General features: G+C 48.2%; 1 protein-coding gene across 1 annotated transcript; it reads left to right on the forward strand.

The window, feature by feature from the left end:
• Positions 1 to 12,318: 12,318 nt before the first annotated feature.
• On the forward strand, positions 12,319 to 15,246 carry MYOG (myogenin). Its single transcript, XM_054522763.1, has 4 exons — positions 12,319 to 12,899; positions 12,970 to 12,972; positions 13,648 to 13,729; positions 14,343 to 15,246. The coding sequence occupies exons 1-4, from the start codon at positions 12,354 to 12,356 to the stop codon at positions 14,462 to 14,464; spliced, it is 753 nt and encodes a 250-aa protein (XP_054378738.1). The 5' UTR covers positions 12,319 to 12,353; the 3' UTR covers positions 14,465 to 15,246.
• Positions 15,247 to 15,403: the final 157 nt, after the last annotated feature.

Here is a 15,403-nt window from a genome sequence, read left to right on the forward strand (position 1 = left end):
GAAGAAACACTACTTATGCTCTCAGGAAGCTCCCAGTGTGTTGGAGGAGACAAGGACAAAAGGATGTAAATTAACAACAGAGCCAGGCATGGTAGCTCATCCTGTAATCCCATCACTTTGGGAGGCTGAGGTGGGAGGACTGCTTGAGCCCAGGAGTTTGAGACCAGTCTGGGCAACATAGTGTGGCTCCATCTTTACAAAAAAAAAAAAAACAAAAAAATTAGCTGGGCATGATGGCGTGCACCTGTAGTCCCAGCTACTCCAGACGCTGAGGAAGGAGGATCACATGAACCCAGGAGGCTTAGGCTGTAGTGAGCCATGACTGTACCACTGCACTCCAGCCTAAGCAACAGAGTGAGGCCCTGTTTCATAATAATAATAATAGAGCTAATGCTTATTGAGTGCCAGGCGCTTTATAAATACGAAATCATTCAATCTGTATAACAACCCTGTGAGACACATCTCATTTTTATCCTTATTAAACAGATGAAGAAATGGAGGTTGCTATGGTCTGAATGTATCCCCCAAAGTTCATGTGTTGGAAACTTAATCCCCAATGCAACAATATTGAGACGTGGGGCCTAATAAGAGGCGATTGGGTTTTGAGAGCTCTGCCTTCATGAATAGATTAATGTCATTATCTTGGGAGTGGGTTAGTTATCATGAGAGTGGGTTGTTATAAAACCAAGTTTGGCCCTCCTCTTCCTCTTGCTTTTGCCCTCTCTTGCCCTTCCACCTTTCACCAGCACAAAGGCCCGTGCAAGATCCTGGTGCTATGCTCCTGGACTTCCCAGCCTCCAGAACCATGAGCCAAATAAATTTCTGTCTGTTGTAAATTACCCAGTCTGTGGTATTCTGTTATAGCAGCATAAAGACGAAGTCAGAGGCACCAAGAGGTAAAATGACTTACATAAAATTACAAAGCTATCAAGTGATAATTCCAGGATTTAAAATCCAGGCAGTCTGGTTCAAAGATCTCTTAAATAAAAGAGAAAGATAAAGTGAGCCACTGGGCAGTTCTGGAGATTCTGGGGATCCTCTGGCTACTGGTGGACCCCAGGTGGGCCAAAAACAGTTGGTTTGGTCTGAGAAGGCTGCCTAAGGATAATAGAAGAATAGTGTTGCAGGTCTTGCAACATCTGGACCTGGATCCACATCTTTCTGGATGAGGGTCCAGAAAGCCCTGGATCACAAAGCAGGCCTCCTGAGATCAGCATGGGGGAGCCAGAAGTAAAAGCAGTGAGGATAAGACCCTTAGAGGAAGAAGGCTTTATGAGGTGTTTTGATCAAGCACCCAGGAAAAGCCAGTGACCATGCCAAGGCAAGAGCTCACTGGGGCCATAGGAAGCTCACAACAGAAGAACGAGAGTGGGGAAGAACATAAGAGAACACCCAGTGGTAGAGTTTCCATTGGGAAGGCTCTTGAGCACCAAGCCTAGGGGTGAGATTGTGGACAGGGAGTTGGCGAGAAGGCAAGCAGCATCAACAGCACATTCCCTTCACCCCTCATACCCAAGAGGGTACTCAGCACAGCTCTCTGCGGGGTGCCCATCTTGAATGCTGTAACTAGTTGCCTGTGGAATAACACACTGATCATGAGCTGGGCTTTGGCATGAGATAGATCTGGGTTTCTGCTCCTAGGTTTACAACCTACCAGCTGCCTCTCTGAGCTCTGGGGGCTCATCTGCAAAACAGTGATCATTGTAATTACCTTATGGCATTATTGTGAGGATTATGTAGCACTTAACTCAGGGCTTTATTTTCACCTAGCTTAGTAAGTAATAACCCATGGGTTATGTAGAATTTTAATTTCCAAATATTTGGGGATTTTCCAGAAGTTTCCATTATTGATTTCTAATTTAATTCCATTGTGATTGGAGCACATACCCTTTATTATCAGTATTTTAAATTTTATTGAGAATTATTTTATAGCCCAGTGTATGATCTTGGCAAATGTTTCATGTGTCCTTGAAAAAAATGAGTATTCAGTTATTGTTGAGTGGAATAGCCTACAAACGTCAAATGGTAAAATTGATAAAGTTTTCTATTTCCATAACGACTTCATCTACTTGTTCTATGAATTACTAAGAGAGGAGCATTGACATCTCTAACTAAAATTTTGGATTTTTCTATTTCTCCTTTCAGTTTTGCTTTGGGGACTTTGAAGGTCTGTTGTGAGGTATGTATAAATGAAGGATTAATATGTCTTATTGATAAACTGACCCCTTGTATCATTATGTAATGTGTCTCTTTATTCCTGGCAATATTCATTCTTCTGAAATATACTTTTTCTGATATTAATATAGGTACTCCAGGTTTCTTATGATTAGTTTTTGCATGGCATACACTTTTCCATCCTTGTACTCTAAGCTGTATCTTTATATGTCAAATTAGTTTCTTGCAGACAGCCAATAGTTGGATCTTGCTTTTAAATCCAGTCTATTTATGTTTAATGCAGCTATAGATATGGCTGAGTTTAAATCTACCATCTTGCTAATAGTTTTCAAATTGTCTCATCTTCTCTTTGTTCCTTTTCTTGCTTCTTTTCCTGTATTCTTCTAGATTAACTGAGTATTTTTAAAACATTCCAATTTATCTCTGATTAGCTATAATGGTTTTGTTTTTTAGTAATTGCTCTAGTGTTAACAATATGCATCTTTAATTTATCACAGTCTACCTTCAAATAATATTATACCACTTCTCATATAATGTGAGAAACTTACAACAGTATACTTCTAGTCCCCACCTCCCATTCTTTATCCTATTGTTGTCATACATTTTATCTCTATTTATGCTGTAAACCCCCCAACACATTAGTATTTTTGCTTTAAGTAGGCAACTATCTTTGAAAGACATTTTAAAATGAGGAGGAACAGTCTTTTTATACTTGCCATATGTTTACCACTTCTGATGCTCTTCATTCCTTTATGTACTTTACATTCCCATCTTGTATCATTTTCCTTCTGTGTAAAAAACTTCCTCTGACATTTCTTATAGTGAAGAATGGCTAGTGATGAATTCTCCCAGCATATTGTTGTCTGAAAAAGTTATTTTGCCTTCATTCTTGAAATATATTTTCTTGGTTGACAGCCTTTTCTTTTGGCACTTTAAAGATGTTGCTCCATTGTCTTCTGGCCTTCATTGTATCTGACGGGAAATCATCAGTTTTCCTATCTGTTCCTATATACATAATGTGTCTCTTTTTCTTTGGCTGCTTTAAAATTTTTTCTCTTTATCACTGGCTTTCAGCAATTTGATGATGTGCCTTGGTGTGGATTTCTTTGTGTTTATTCCTTTGGGGACTTATTGAATTATTCAGATCTGCGAGTTTACAGTTTTTATTAGATGTGGAACCTAGAACATTATTTCTTCTAGGCTTTTCTGCCATTTTCTGGAACTTCAATAACACATATGTTAGCCCACTTGATATGATATCATCCCATAAGTATGAAGCTCTTTTTGTTTTGGTATTTTTCTCTGTATTTCATTTTGGGTAGTTTCCATTGCTTTGTACTCAGATTCAACAAACCTTTTCTGCAATGTCTAATCTGCTAGTGATCTAATATTGACTGAGTGTTTGTGTCCTCCAAAATTCATATGTTGAAGCCCTAACCCCCAATGTAATGGTATTTAGAGATGGAGCCTTTGGGGGATAACTGGATGATGAGGGAGGGGTCCTGGTCTCATGGGATTAGTGTCCTTATAAGAGATACCATAGACCCTAAGATCTCTCTCTCTCTCTCTCTCTCCCTCTCTCTTTCTCTCTCTCTCTCCATCCACACACCAAAGAAAGGCCAGGTAAGTATGAGGGCATGAAGGTAGTCATCTGCAAGCCAGGAAGAGAGCCCTCACCAAAATCTGACCGTGCTGGCACCTTAATCTCAGACTTCCAGCCTCCAGAGCTGTGAGAAAATAAAAGTCTGTTGTTTAAACTACCCAGTGTTAGGTATTTTGTTATGGCAGCCTGAGCAGACTAATACATCATACTATCCAGTGAAAGTCTGATTCCTTTTTATATCTTCTAATTTTCTCTTATGTTCATGTTTTTCTTTAATCCTTGAGCATACTGAACAAATTTATAGTAGCTATTTTAATGGTCCTATCTGCTAAGTCTTTTTTTTTTTTTTTTTTTTTTTTTTTTTGGATAAGGTCTCACACTATCTGGGCTGGAGTACAGTGTCATGATCACAGCTCACCATAGGCTCAACCTCCCAGGCTCAGCCTCAGCCTTCCAAGTAGCTGGGACTACAGGCATGCACCAGCATGCCTGGCTAATTTTTTGGTATTCTTTATAGAGAACAGGTTTCACCATGTTGCCCAGGCTGGTCTCAAACTTCTGTACTCAAGTGATCTGCCCACCTTGGCCTCCCCAAATGCTGGGATTACAGGTGTGAGCCACTGTGCCCAGACCCCTATCTGCTAATTATATCATGTTCCTACCATTTTTGAGTCTATATCAATTAATTGATTTTTCTCCTGATTATGAGTCACATTTTCCCCTGCTTCTTTGCTGTCTGCTAATTTTTTATTGGATGACTCACTGTGAATTTTACACAACTGAGTGGTTAGATTTTGTTATAATCCTTTGAAAAGTATTGGACTTTGTTTTGGAAGACAGTTAAATTAATTTGATGCTTTTGAGGCTTGTTTGAAACTTTTTGAAGGCAGATCTAGAGTAGCTTTTATTACTAAGGTGTGACCCTTTTGTAATCTCAGTTAAATGCCCCGTGTCTTCAATGAGGCCTCTCACTTTGGCTGGTGGAATTGAAAAAATCTCTGGCCCTATGTGAATCTAGGAATTGTTTGGGGCTTTTTTGTTTTGTGTTGTTTTGTTTTGTTTGAGACAGGGTCTCACTCTGCCACCCAGGCTGGGGGTGCACTGGTGTGATCACGACTCACTGCTGCCTCAGACCTCTTGGGCTTGAGCAGTCCTCCTACCTCAGCCTCCAGAGTAGCTAGGACTACAGGCACACTCCGTCATGCTCACCTAATTTTTAAAAATTATTTTTTGTAGAGACAGAATCTCATCATGTTGCCCAGGCTGGTCACTAACTCCTGGACTCAAGTGATCCTCCCACCTTGGCCTCCCAAAGTGTTGAGATTACAAACATGAGCCACCATACCTGGCCTAGGAATTGTTGAGATGAAGAAGAGAGCAGGGATTGTTGGACTTGTTGAACAACTAGATGTGGAAGGATAAGAAATGAAGAGCAATTACTGGGTGGGTGGTGGCATCAGTCACCAATAAGGGGGATATTGGAATGGAGGACAGAGTGAGTGAATTCTATATCAGATAAATTTAATTTTAGGAGTCCGCATGACATGGAAGTGGAGAAGTCTACTAGCACCTTGGATATGTGACCCAGCTCAGGGAAGAGGCAGAGGCTAGAATATAGACTTGGGAGAAATTAATACATAACATAAATACATAATTTAGTACATAAAGTTAAGAGACGTTAACATTTACCAAGCATTTATACACATGGTAGTTAAACTAGGTGAAAGAACAAGATTACAAAGGGAGACTGTAAAAAAGCAGACTAAAAATTAAAAATCCTTCTTAAAGGGTGGGCAGGGGTAAAGTGCATGAAAAGAACAAAGAGAAGAGGAGAGAGGAAGCAAAGAGAGGAGGAGAAATGGTGAGAAAAGTTAGAGAAGAGCCAGGAGATGAAGGGGTCATGGAAGCTAAGAGAGCAGAGAGTTCAAGAGAAGCATGGTCAACATTGTCAAATGACACAGACCAATCACGTAAAATTAAAACTGAGAAATATCCACGCGATGGCGCCCAGTGAGGGTCTCTTTGATTTTGGGAAGACTCATTTTAGTAACTTGGGAAGGTAGAAGCCAATAAGTAGACAAGGGAATGAGAAGTGAGGAAGTGGAAAGAGTTAAGTGTAGACTCCTCTTTCTAGAAATCTGGTGACGAAGGGAAGGTTAGTTTTCGAGCCCTAGCTGAAGAGGCTCCATGGAAAAGAGAAGGATTTTTTTTTTTTTTTTTTTTTTTTTTTTTGACAGAAGAGACTTCAGCATGTTTATAGGCTCTTAGGAAAGCCCAGCAGACAGGAACAACGGAATGAAGTCCTCAGAGGAGATAAGAGTAATGGGATCAATAGCACTGGCAGAGTCTCTACAGTTAATAGGTGGCAAAGTTACTTATGATTGGTAGGGAAGACATGATTCATCACCGCACTTTAAAGATAGAAAAACGAAGCCCACAGTGAAAGGAGAATTGCCTCAAACCATACAGCCTGGGACTTAATAGAAAAGATCCACCCCCCACCCCTGGCCACATGACTTTCTATCCCAGAAGACTCCCTCTGTATCAACGTAGAGCCTTGGCCACCCCTGCAGGCTGCATTTCCTAGGAAATGTTGGATGTCTGAGTCCCAGAGAGGAGAATGTAGGGAGGGTCATAGGGCACATTCTGGGAAGGGGTGGCTCTCCGGAGAGGGACTGGGGAGGAGAGGACAGAGCTGGGAGGAAAGCAAAGGCATCTCCACCCAGGCAGCAGCTGCTTGCAAATATGTTACAACTTGTCAAACAGGCAGAAATAGATGCAGTCCAGGGAATGGAGGGGGTGGTGGCATGCTAGGGCTTCTGAACCCACAGAGAGGGCAGATTTGTGGGGTGGGAGGGAGTAGCAGGGAAGGGGACAGCCAGGGGGGCAAATCCACAAGTGAGTATGACAAATGTATGCCAAGCAGTTCTAAGTAGGTGGAAATGGGTCCAGAGAACCATCTGGTTACCTTTCAGTGAGGTTAAACCTGGGAGCCGAAGTGGAGATGGGAAAAGGACAAAATATCTCTAGAAATCTACCCTCTCTGATCCTGTGAGTCTTCAGGGCTAAACCTGGTTCAGACAAAACAGTCCTCCTACCCTGACTCCATGAGCACTTCCTCCAGATGCATATGCTAAGTCAGAAAAAAAAAAAAAAAAAAAGGCATCCCGACCAGTCAGTCCGGCATCTTGGTTTACAGATGGGGAAATTGAGAACCAGAGAGGAGACAGAACAGTGACATGCCCTGCCTTATCCAGGGCTCCCTCTTCTACTTTCCCTCCATGTCCTGATAGTATTTGTCCTAACCAGGAGCTGAAGGCCCAAAGGCCCTGTTCCCATAGGAACGTAGGATACTTGTAAGAAATCCCTGCCCGTATTTCCAAAGGCCCCACCAGAGCCAGGTCCCCCGTTCACAGTGCTGAGCCCAGTTCTGGTTATTTTTAAAACAAGCTCTCTGCTTTATCTCCACCAATCACCTCCCCTTGACCCTCACCCACTCTCCTCCAACCCAACCCCTTCCACCTCCGGGTCTGCACCTTCCCACACCCTAAAGCCAGAAATTCTTGAAGAATGATCCTGGCTCTGAGCATCAGATTCCAGGCAGGGACAGGATTTCCCAGTGGTCATTCGATGCTCAGTCCTCCATGGAAACAATGTGTGGCTTCAGAGGCCTGGTGGAGGGGGGACCCTCCCCTCCTCACATCTCAATCCTGGCATCTGCCTCCAAATCTCCCCTGTCTCAATCCCTCAGGCCTCTGCCTGGCACCTCCAGCCCACTCTCTCTCTCTCACCTCTCCTGTATCTTCTTTTCATCTCTCCAGCAGTACCTCTCCTGATGTCTCTCTCAACCATCCATTCAAACTCTCCAACCCCTCACTGTCTGCCTACTTGTGGCCCCAGGCCCACCGGGAAATATCTACTCACTTGCTGCTTACTACTTACTCTTCCTCACCTGCCAGCCTCACAGAGGGAAAGGAAGCTCTGGGATTCAGAACAGGCACCCTTCACACTTCTGACACTCATCCTCTGTAGGCTTGGGCAAGTCACTTCCCTTCTCTGGGCCTCCATTTCCCCATGTGTGGAGGAAGAAGGTGGACTAGTGGATTCTAGACTGCCTTGCAGCTCTGACATTCTGTGATTCCGTGATCTGTTCTCATCCTGCTGCCAAGCTACTGCCCCACAAATAATCAATGCTGATTTGCATGTAATTTGTATGCATCTATGTCCTATTGAAATGCACATCCTTTTGCCACCCCCCACCCCCCCACCCCCGACCTCATCCTCATCAATAATACCCAGAGACCCAGCCTAGGAAAATATATGGTGGGACCTGTTTAGAGTAGCCAGAGGCCCCCACCCTTCCAGACCCTTCTCCTTCTTGCTCCTCTATTCCCAAGCACATGAGACTCCAGAATGGAAAATTTGCTTTGATTTTAGCCAAGCACCATGGCAGCCCAGGTCAGCCCACCTGCAACATCAGCAGGGACTAGAAGATGCGGAAGGCCAGAGAGCTGTGACTGGGTGTGCAGCAGAAGGGGTAGTAAGGAGCAGGGAGCCGGTGAAGGGGATTTCTGAGCATTATGAAATCCAGCCGCTACCATGCAAATGACATCAGCCCAGCATGCAAATAGACAGAATCAAGTTGAGACAGTCAGGGTGGGGGAGCCAACAGTGTGGCCCTGGAGCCCCAGTAGGGGATAAGGGCTTCCTCTGGAGGGCGCAGGACTGCTGGAGGAGAAGGCTACAGTCAGGGCAGGGGGCCCTGTGTGCCCAAGCCAGCAGGGATGGGGATTAGGGCCGGACGCCCTGCTGTCAGGTTGGAGCTGATGGATCGCCGCTGGTGGCGGAGCACAAAGGCTGTTCTGTGCTTGGCACCAATGTGTTCCCATCCATCAGAGGGCAGCTTGTGGGGGTGGAGGGGTGTACAGGGGGAGGAGGACCAAGCCTCTATATGAGGCGTCTCCACAGCTCAGCTCTGAGAGAACAAGATGGGTACACGGCCAATCCCCCGCATCAGGGTATGGACAGGTCAAAGACACCTGGGTCACTCTATCAGCTCAGACCAAGAGGGTCTGTGCCCCACAGCGGGCTTTGACATGGTCCCCAAACCACTGTACTCAGACATACACAAACACACACAGAGACAAGGATTCACAGAAACCAGGCACACAAGGTCACCCTAACCTCCCGGCTCTGCCCTCATGTTTGGTCAGAGGCAAACATCATCCAGACCAAATGCATACCCAACGGAGCTTCTGCAGGCAAGCGCCGAGTCTACGCACTGCTCTTGCCCCAGGTCAGGTCCCAGCCAGGGAACTGACACAGAGTGGGTTCTCAGTAAATATGTGTTGAGCAGATGAAGGAGTGAATTAATAAATTCCTTCTCTGGATTATGTCAGCACTTTCTCTAGCCTGCTGTTTCTACCTTGGTTAGATGACTTTGTGTACTCATTCTCCTTACTCATCAGTGAACACACTGAAGGCAGAGAGGGCATGTCTTAGTAACCCCAGCACCTGGCACAAGGTGCTGAATGTACAGTACATGATAGAAAAAAAAAAATGGATGAATGAATAAACACACTCAGGGTGGAGCCAGGTTTTCCCTCCTCCATTCCTGCTGCTGTGGTCCCTTGCAGGGCACTCAGAAGTAGAAGAGAAGACAAAGCAAGAAAAGGGAATAACATTTACCAGGTGTATCCATGTGCCAAGTACCCTATCATTTAATACAGCCATTCCTCTATTGCTTGCATACTCGCCATCCTTTGCTAGCCTGAAACATGCACCCTCTCCCAGTCGAATCCATCCTCCTGCCTCTGAAGGGGTTGTTCAGACCTTCATCATCTCATTCCTGGATGACCATCACGCTGTTCTGTGCGGTCTCCTTGCCTCAGCTCTCAAGTCCTTCCCCGCCCAGCTGGGCCTCCTCCCCTCTGTGCAAGTTTGTCTCAAATCACCCCCTTACCTGAACCCCAAGCTCCACACAAACAGCCTACCCAACGTCCCCTTCCCCTGCTCCCCTCTCCTCATCCGAATCCTACCAGTTCTCCAAGAGCTGGCCCAGCATTCTCCCCAAGCCTTCTGCAGAGCACCAGTCTTCAGCAGTTTTGCCTTCCCAAAAATTCCCGAAACGCTTTTTGAAGAATCTACCGGTTTGCAATTGATCAAAGCCCCCATGTTTGCTGTAGAATCGACATAGCTCTCCCTTGTCTTGTAATCCAGCTTTCACATGTCAACCCATGCTCACCAACTAGATAGTAAGGTCTGGAAACCACCATAGAGCAAGCCAGCTCTGCCTCCATTTTAGAGGAAGAAGACACATTATTTAGAGGTAAGTCACACTGGATCCTGGAATAACAAAAGATGCAAATATGGGGGTTCCTATAGTGGCTTCAACATGACTTCTTTTCTCAGGGCTCATAGGACTGGAGTGTAAACTGAGGCATTTTTTTTCTTTTTTGTTTGGCAGGGGATGTGTTGGAAATAGAGACTCTTCTTCAGCCCAGCTGGTCAGGGGAAAGCAAAGTTTAGAACCCACACAGTACCTATGTTGCTACTTTTTTTTTTTTTGAGGCAGAGTCTCGCTCTGTCACCCAGACTGGAGTGCAGTGGTGTGATCTCGGCTCACTGCAACCTCCTCCTCCCGAGTTCAAGCAATTCCCTGCCTCAGCCTCCCAAGTAGCTGGGATTACAGTGCCCACCACCATGCCCGGCTAATTTTTGTATTTTTAGTAGAGACAGGGTTTCACCATCTTGGCCAGGCTGGTCTTGAACTCCTGACCTCGTGATCCACCCGCCTTGGCCTCCCAAAATGCTAGGATTACAGGCATGAGCCACCACGCCCGGCCTATGCTGCTACTTTCTATCATGCTGGTAAGGCCAAGAACAGAATTAAGACCTCACTGCTCTCCCTCAACATGCTTAGGGTTCTTTTATTGTCCAGCTATGTTCCCTCCTTCCCTCCATTTCCTGTCCCAAAAGGACATCAGAATTCTCCCGGCTCCCTGCTGTGAATAATGAGAGGAAGGAACACTGGTTCTTCACATGCCTCGCAGATCTCACGTTCCCTGTGAAGTCTCCCCTGAGTCCCCAGCAGGGTTCCCCTTCCTCTTATTGTCCTTGCCACTGGCTTGAACTTGTCAGTTTGATCTGTCATAGGATAAGGAGCAGGACATTAGTCTATGGGGGGGATAAAACCGGGAACAAAGGGTAAAAGATAGAGGGAGCAGATTGCAGCTCAAAGCTACACGTCAATGGAACGGGCTGTCTCCTGACGTGAGCAGAAGCTGAACAGTAGCCGCCTGGGAGGAGATTTGGGCATCAGGGGCTAGGTAGAAAGAGGTGATCACCGTTTGCTATCAGATGGTAAGTTCGAGGGCAGGGACACTCTCTGGGGTGTCCCTATAATCCCCAGCCCTAAGACTGAGACTTGTTCACTGCTGGTGTCTAAGGTCTGCCCACTGCATTGGAAGGAATTTGTCCTCTCAGACCCTGAGGCACCTACTGAGAGGTGACCACAGCCTGAGAGGCCTAAAGATTAAATAGTCCCTGCTCTACCTGACATTTGAGACCTGCATGATACATGTAAAACTGATGGCTCAGATAGGAAGAGGCAGAACAACCAAGCCCGGTGGCCAAGGAGAGAGGAGATTTAAACTGAGTTTGAAGGGCTCTGTTTTTTCTACTTTTTCACCCCCATCCACAGTAATGAGCCAGGAAAATTCTGGTGTTGGAAAAAGAGTTGAGGAGGTAACATAGAAGGACAGATCAATGGTCGGGAGTGAGACGGGGAGGAGACAGGGAGCTTAGTACCTCTTGACCTTGCCGCTCTAGGCTGTAAATTCTAATCTCTGCTCTGACCCCTTGGCTGCTGTATTAAAGAGGAAATTTCTCTTTACCCCTGCCAAGACCAAATAATTTCTCTTGCCTCAATTTACCCCCCAGATGAGACCTAAGAGAACAAAGCTGCTTGGGAACCCCAAAAGTGGAATCTGTTAGCTGCTCTGAGTCTTGATCCTTCTTATCCCTGGATACTGAGTGCCCATGAATGCCCAGAATCTGAAGCAGTCCCATTCTTTCTGGAGGGAAGTCTTTAAAAGAGTCTCATCGACTGATGTAGTGTGGTTAAGGTGCTGTCAGGAAGCAAGGAGATGGATAAGTTGGCTCTTAAGGCCCCTTCCAGCCTAAGCCTACCCTTCCTTGTTCCCTCCTCCCCCTATACCCACCAGCTTCTTCGGGACTGCAAAGAGAGAACAGGCAGGCCGCCCAGCTAGGAGTAATTGAAAGGAGCAGATGAGAGGGGAATGTGTCCTCCCCCAACGCCCCTGCCCCACAGGGGCTGCTGAGAGATGAAAACTAATCAAATTACACCCGACGGCCTCCCGACCCGTGCACAGGAGCCCGCCTGGGCCAGGGGCAGGCTGGCTGGGTGGGGTGGGGGCCATGGGGGAGAGAGAAGGGGAATCACATCTAATCCACTGTAAACGTCTTGATGTGCAGCAACAGCTTAGAGGGGGCTCAGGTTTCTGTGGCGTTGGCTATATTTATCTCTGGTTCCATGCCAGCGGGGAGGGTTTAAATGGCACCCAGCAGTTGGCGTGAGGGGCTGCAGGAGCTTGGGGGCTGGTGGCAGGAACAAGCCTTTTCCGACCCCATGGAGCTGTATGAGACATCCCCCTACTTCTACCAGGAACCCCGCTTCTATGATGGGGAAAACTACCTGCCTGTCCACCTCCAGGGCTTCGAACCACCAGGCTATGAGCGGACGGAGCTCACCCTGAGCCCCGAGGCCCCAGGGCCCCTCGAGGACAAGGGGCTGGGGACCCCCGAGCACTGTCCAGGCCAGTGCCTGCCGTGGGCGTGTAAGGTGTGTAAGAGGAAGTCGGTGTCTGTGGACCGGCGGCGGGCAGCCACACTGAGGGAGAAGCGCAGGCTCAAGAAGGTGAATGAGGCCTTCGAGGCCCTGAAGAGGAGCACCCTGCTCAACCCCAACCAGCGGCTGCCCAAGGTGGAGATCCTGCGCAGCGCCATCCAGTACATCGAGCGCCTCCAGGCCCTGCTCAGCTCCCTCAACCAGGAGGAGCGTGACCTCCGCTACCGGGGCGGAGGCGGGCCCCAGCCAGGGGTAAGTGGCCATCCCATCCCCCTGCCCCTGGACAGCCTCAAGACCCCAAGAGGGGCTCAGAGGGTTGGAGCAGGTGCCAGACAGGGTCGAGGGGCTGCAGGAGCCCTTCCCTGGTCAGAGCTGGGCTATCCAGCTGACCTCCTGTGTCCTGTGTTCTTTCCAGACAAGATAAAGGCAGTGGGGAGGAAGTGCAGAAGGGGTGGGGGTGGGGAACACAGGACTGAAGAAAGGATCAGGAGCAAGGCCACAGTCAGCCCGGGTGAGGGTGAGGATTAATCCCAGCGCCTGAGTCAGAGCCTAAAAGGCCAGGCCAAGTTAACCAGAGAAGACTGCTTTGCCCCCTGCCCCACCCCCATCCTGGGTGTGGCTGAGCAGAGAGAAAACCCACTCAGTCTCATTGGAACTCCAGCAGGCCTGCACAGAGCGATCTTCACTGGGCCACAAAATCTGTCTCCATCACCCTTATCGCCAGAGTCAGGAGAACCAGGGACCCCTTTAAGCTGGTGTCCTGTGAGAGCAGAACCACCACCCAGGATGGAAGCCAGGAAGGCCTGGAAGCAGGGCCTCCGGGGTGTGAGAGGAGCTAGTTACAAAGATTCTGGGGTTGGGGATGGCCTGGGCTGGAAGGCCGCAGCCTGTGGCCCACCCTCCAACCCCACCACAGGTACTTCTGCCCACTGGGACTAGGCAGAGAGAGACATCAAAGAATGGCTGTGCCCCGACCTTGGGCCTTCGCCCTGTCTTGCAGGTGCCCAGCGAATGCAGCTCTCACAGCGCCTCCTGCAGTCCAGAGTGGGGCAGTGCACTGGAGTTCAGCGCCAACCCAGGGGGTAAGTGAGGCCTGACCCTGGTAACCTTGGCTCCAATCCCTCAGTCCCTCCCTGGGCCAGGTTCTCCCCTCTTACCTTGTTCCTTGCTCCGGTCCTCTTTCCTTGGGTCTCTCCAGGGACCTGCTGACTCCAGGGCCCAAAGGGTGGGCTGGGAAGTTCTGTGTGCCCCTGCAGTCTTGACCAGCAAAGGAGTGATAGTGGCTCCTGCAGCTGATGCCTGGTGGTTGACCTTCTCCACAGAGAGGACAATGTCCCTGCCCCAGGGGTCCCTGCGAAGTGCTGAGTCAGTGCTGCAAAACTGGGCTGAGCAAAGGGCAGGTCCAGTCTCTGGGGAGCTCCATCCTGCTCCAACTTGAGTGGCTGCTTCCAAACCCTACCTACTAGGGGAGTTCAGAGAAGAGGGGCATACATACATACACACACACACACACACACACACACACACACACTCACAGAGCATGGGGAAAGGCAGGGACTAGGGAGTAGAACTCCGGAGCTTTGTCATTCATCTGTCCTGGAAAACCTCTGTCACCCCAAGGGTCCCATCCTCTATTCTGGGCCTCAAGAACCCCCACTCCTCACCCAGGTACCACCTTCCCACCTCCCCTTACAGATCATCTGCTCACGGCTGACCCTACAGATGCCCACAACCTGCACTCCCTCACCTCCATCGTGGACAGCATCACAGTGGAAGATGTGTCTGTGGCCTTCCCAGATGAAACCATGCCCAACTGAGATTGTCTTCCAAGCCAGGCATCCTTGCGAGCTCCCCAAGCTGGCCACAGATGCCACTACTTCTGTAGCAGGGGCCTCCTAAGCCAGACTGCCCTGATGCTAGGAAGCCAGCTCTGGGGTGCCATAGGCCAGACTATCCCCTTCCTCATCCATGTAAGGTTAACCCACCCCCCAGCAAGGGACTGGATGCCCTCATTCAGCTGCCTCCTTAAAGGAGAGGGCATCCCCTTTCCAGGGAGGTAAAGCAGGGGACCAGAGCGCCCCCTCGTGTATGCCTCAGCTCAGGGGGCAAACTCAGGAGCTTCCTTTTTATCATAACGCGGCCTCTAATTCCACCCCCCAAGTGAAACAGTTTGAGAGACACAGTGTCCCGACCTGGACAAGCTGTGCACATCTCCTGTTCTGGTCTCTTCCCGATGCCAGTGGCTGGGCTGGGCCTGCCCTGAATTGAGAGAGAAGAAGGGGAGAGGAACAGTCCTCTGTTCCCAAGTCCCTGGGGGGCCAAACTTTTGCAGTGAATATTGGGAACCTTCCAGTGGTTTTATGTTTTGTTTTGTTTCGTGTGTTGTTTGTAAAGCTGCCATCCGACCAAGGTCTCCTGTGCTGAAGTTGCCGGGGACAGGCAGGGAAAAGGGGTTGGGGCCTCTTGGGGGTGATTTCTTTTGTTAACTAAGCATCGTGTGGTTTTGCCATTGTTTTGTATTTTTGTTTTTTTTTTTTTTTTTTTGCTAACTTATTTGGATTTCCTTTTTTAAAAAATGAATAAAGACTGGTTGCCAGAAGAGTGTCGGTGATGATGCAGAGGGAGGGAAATGACTGACAGCCCTGCCCCTTCCCACTGAGCAGTCCAGACACACCCTAGTGGGCGGGGCTCCACAGTGCTAAGGGCCTCATCTTGCTGGTGGTCACTAGGCACTGGGGACCGCTGCTCTTTTTACC

This window comes from Pongo abelii, chromosome 1 (assembly GCF_028885655.2).
Source record: "Pongo abelii isolate AG06213 chromosome 1, NHGRI_mPonAbe1-v2.0_pri, whole genome shotgun sequence".
Lineage (NCBI taxonomy): Eukaryota > Metazoa > Chordata > Mammalia > Primates > Hominidae > Pongo > Pongo abelii.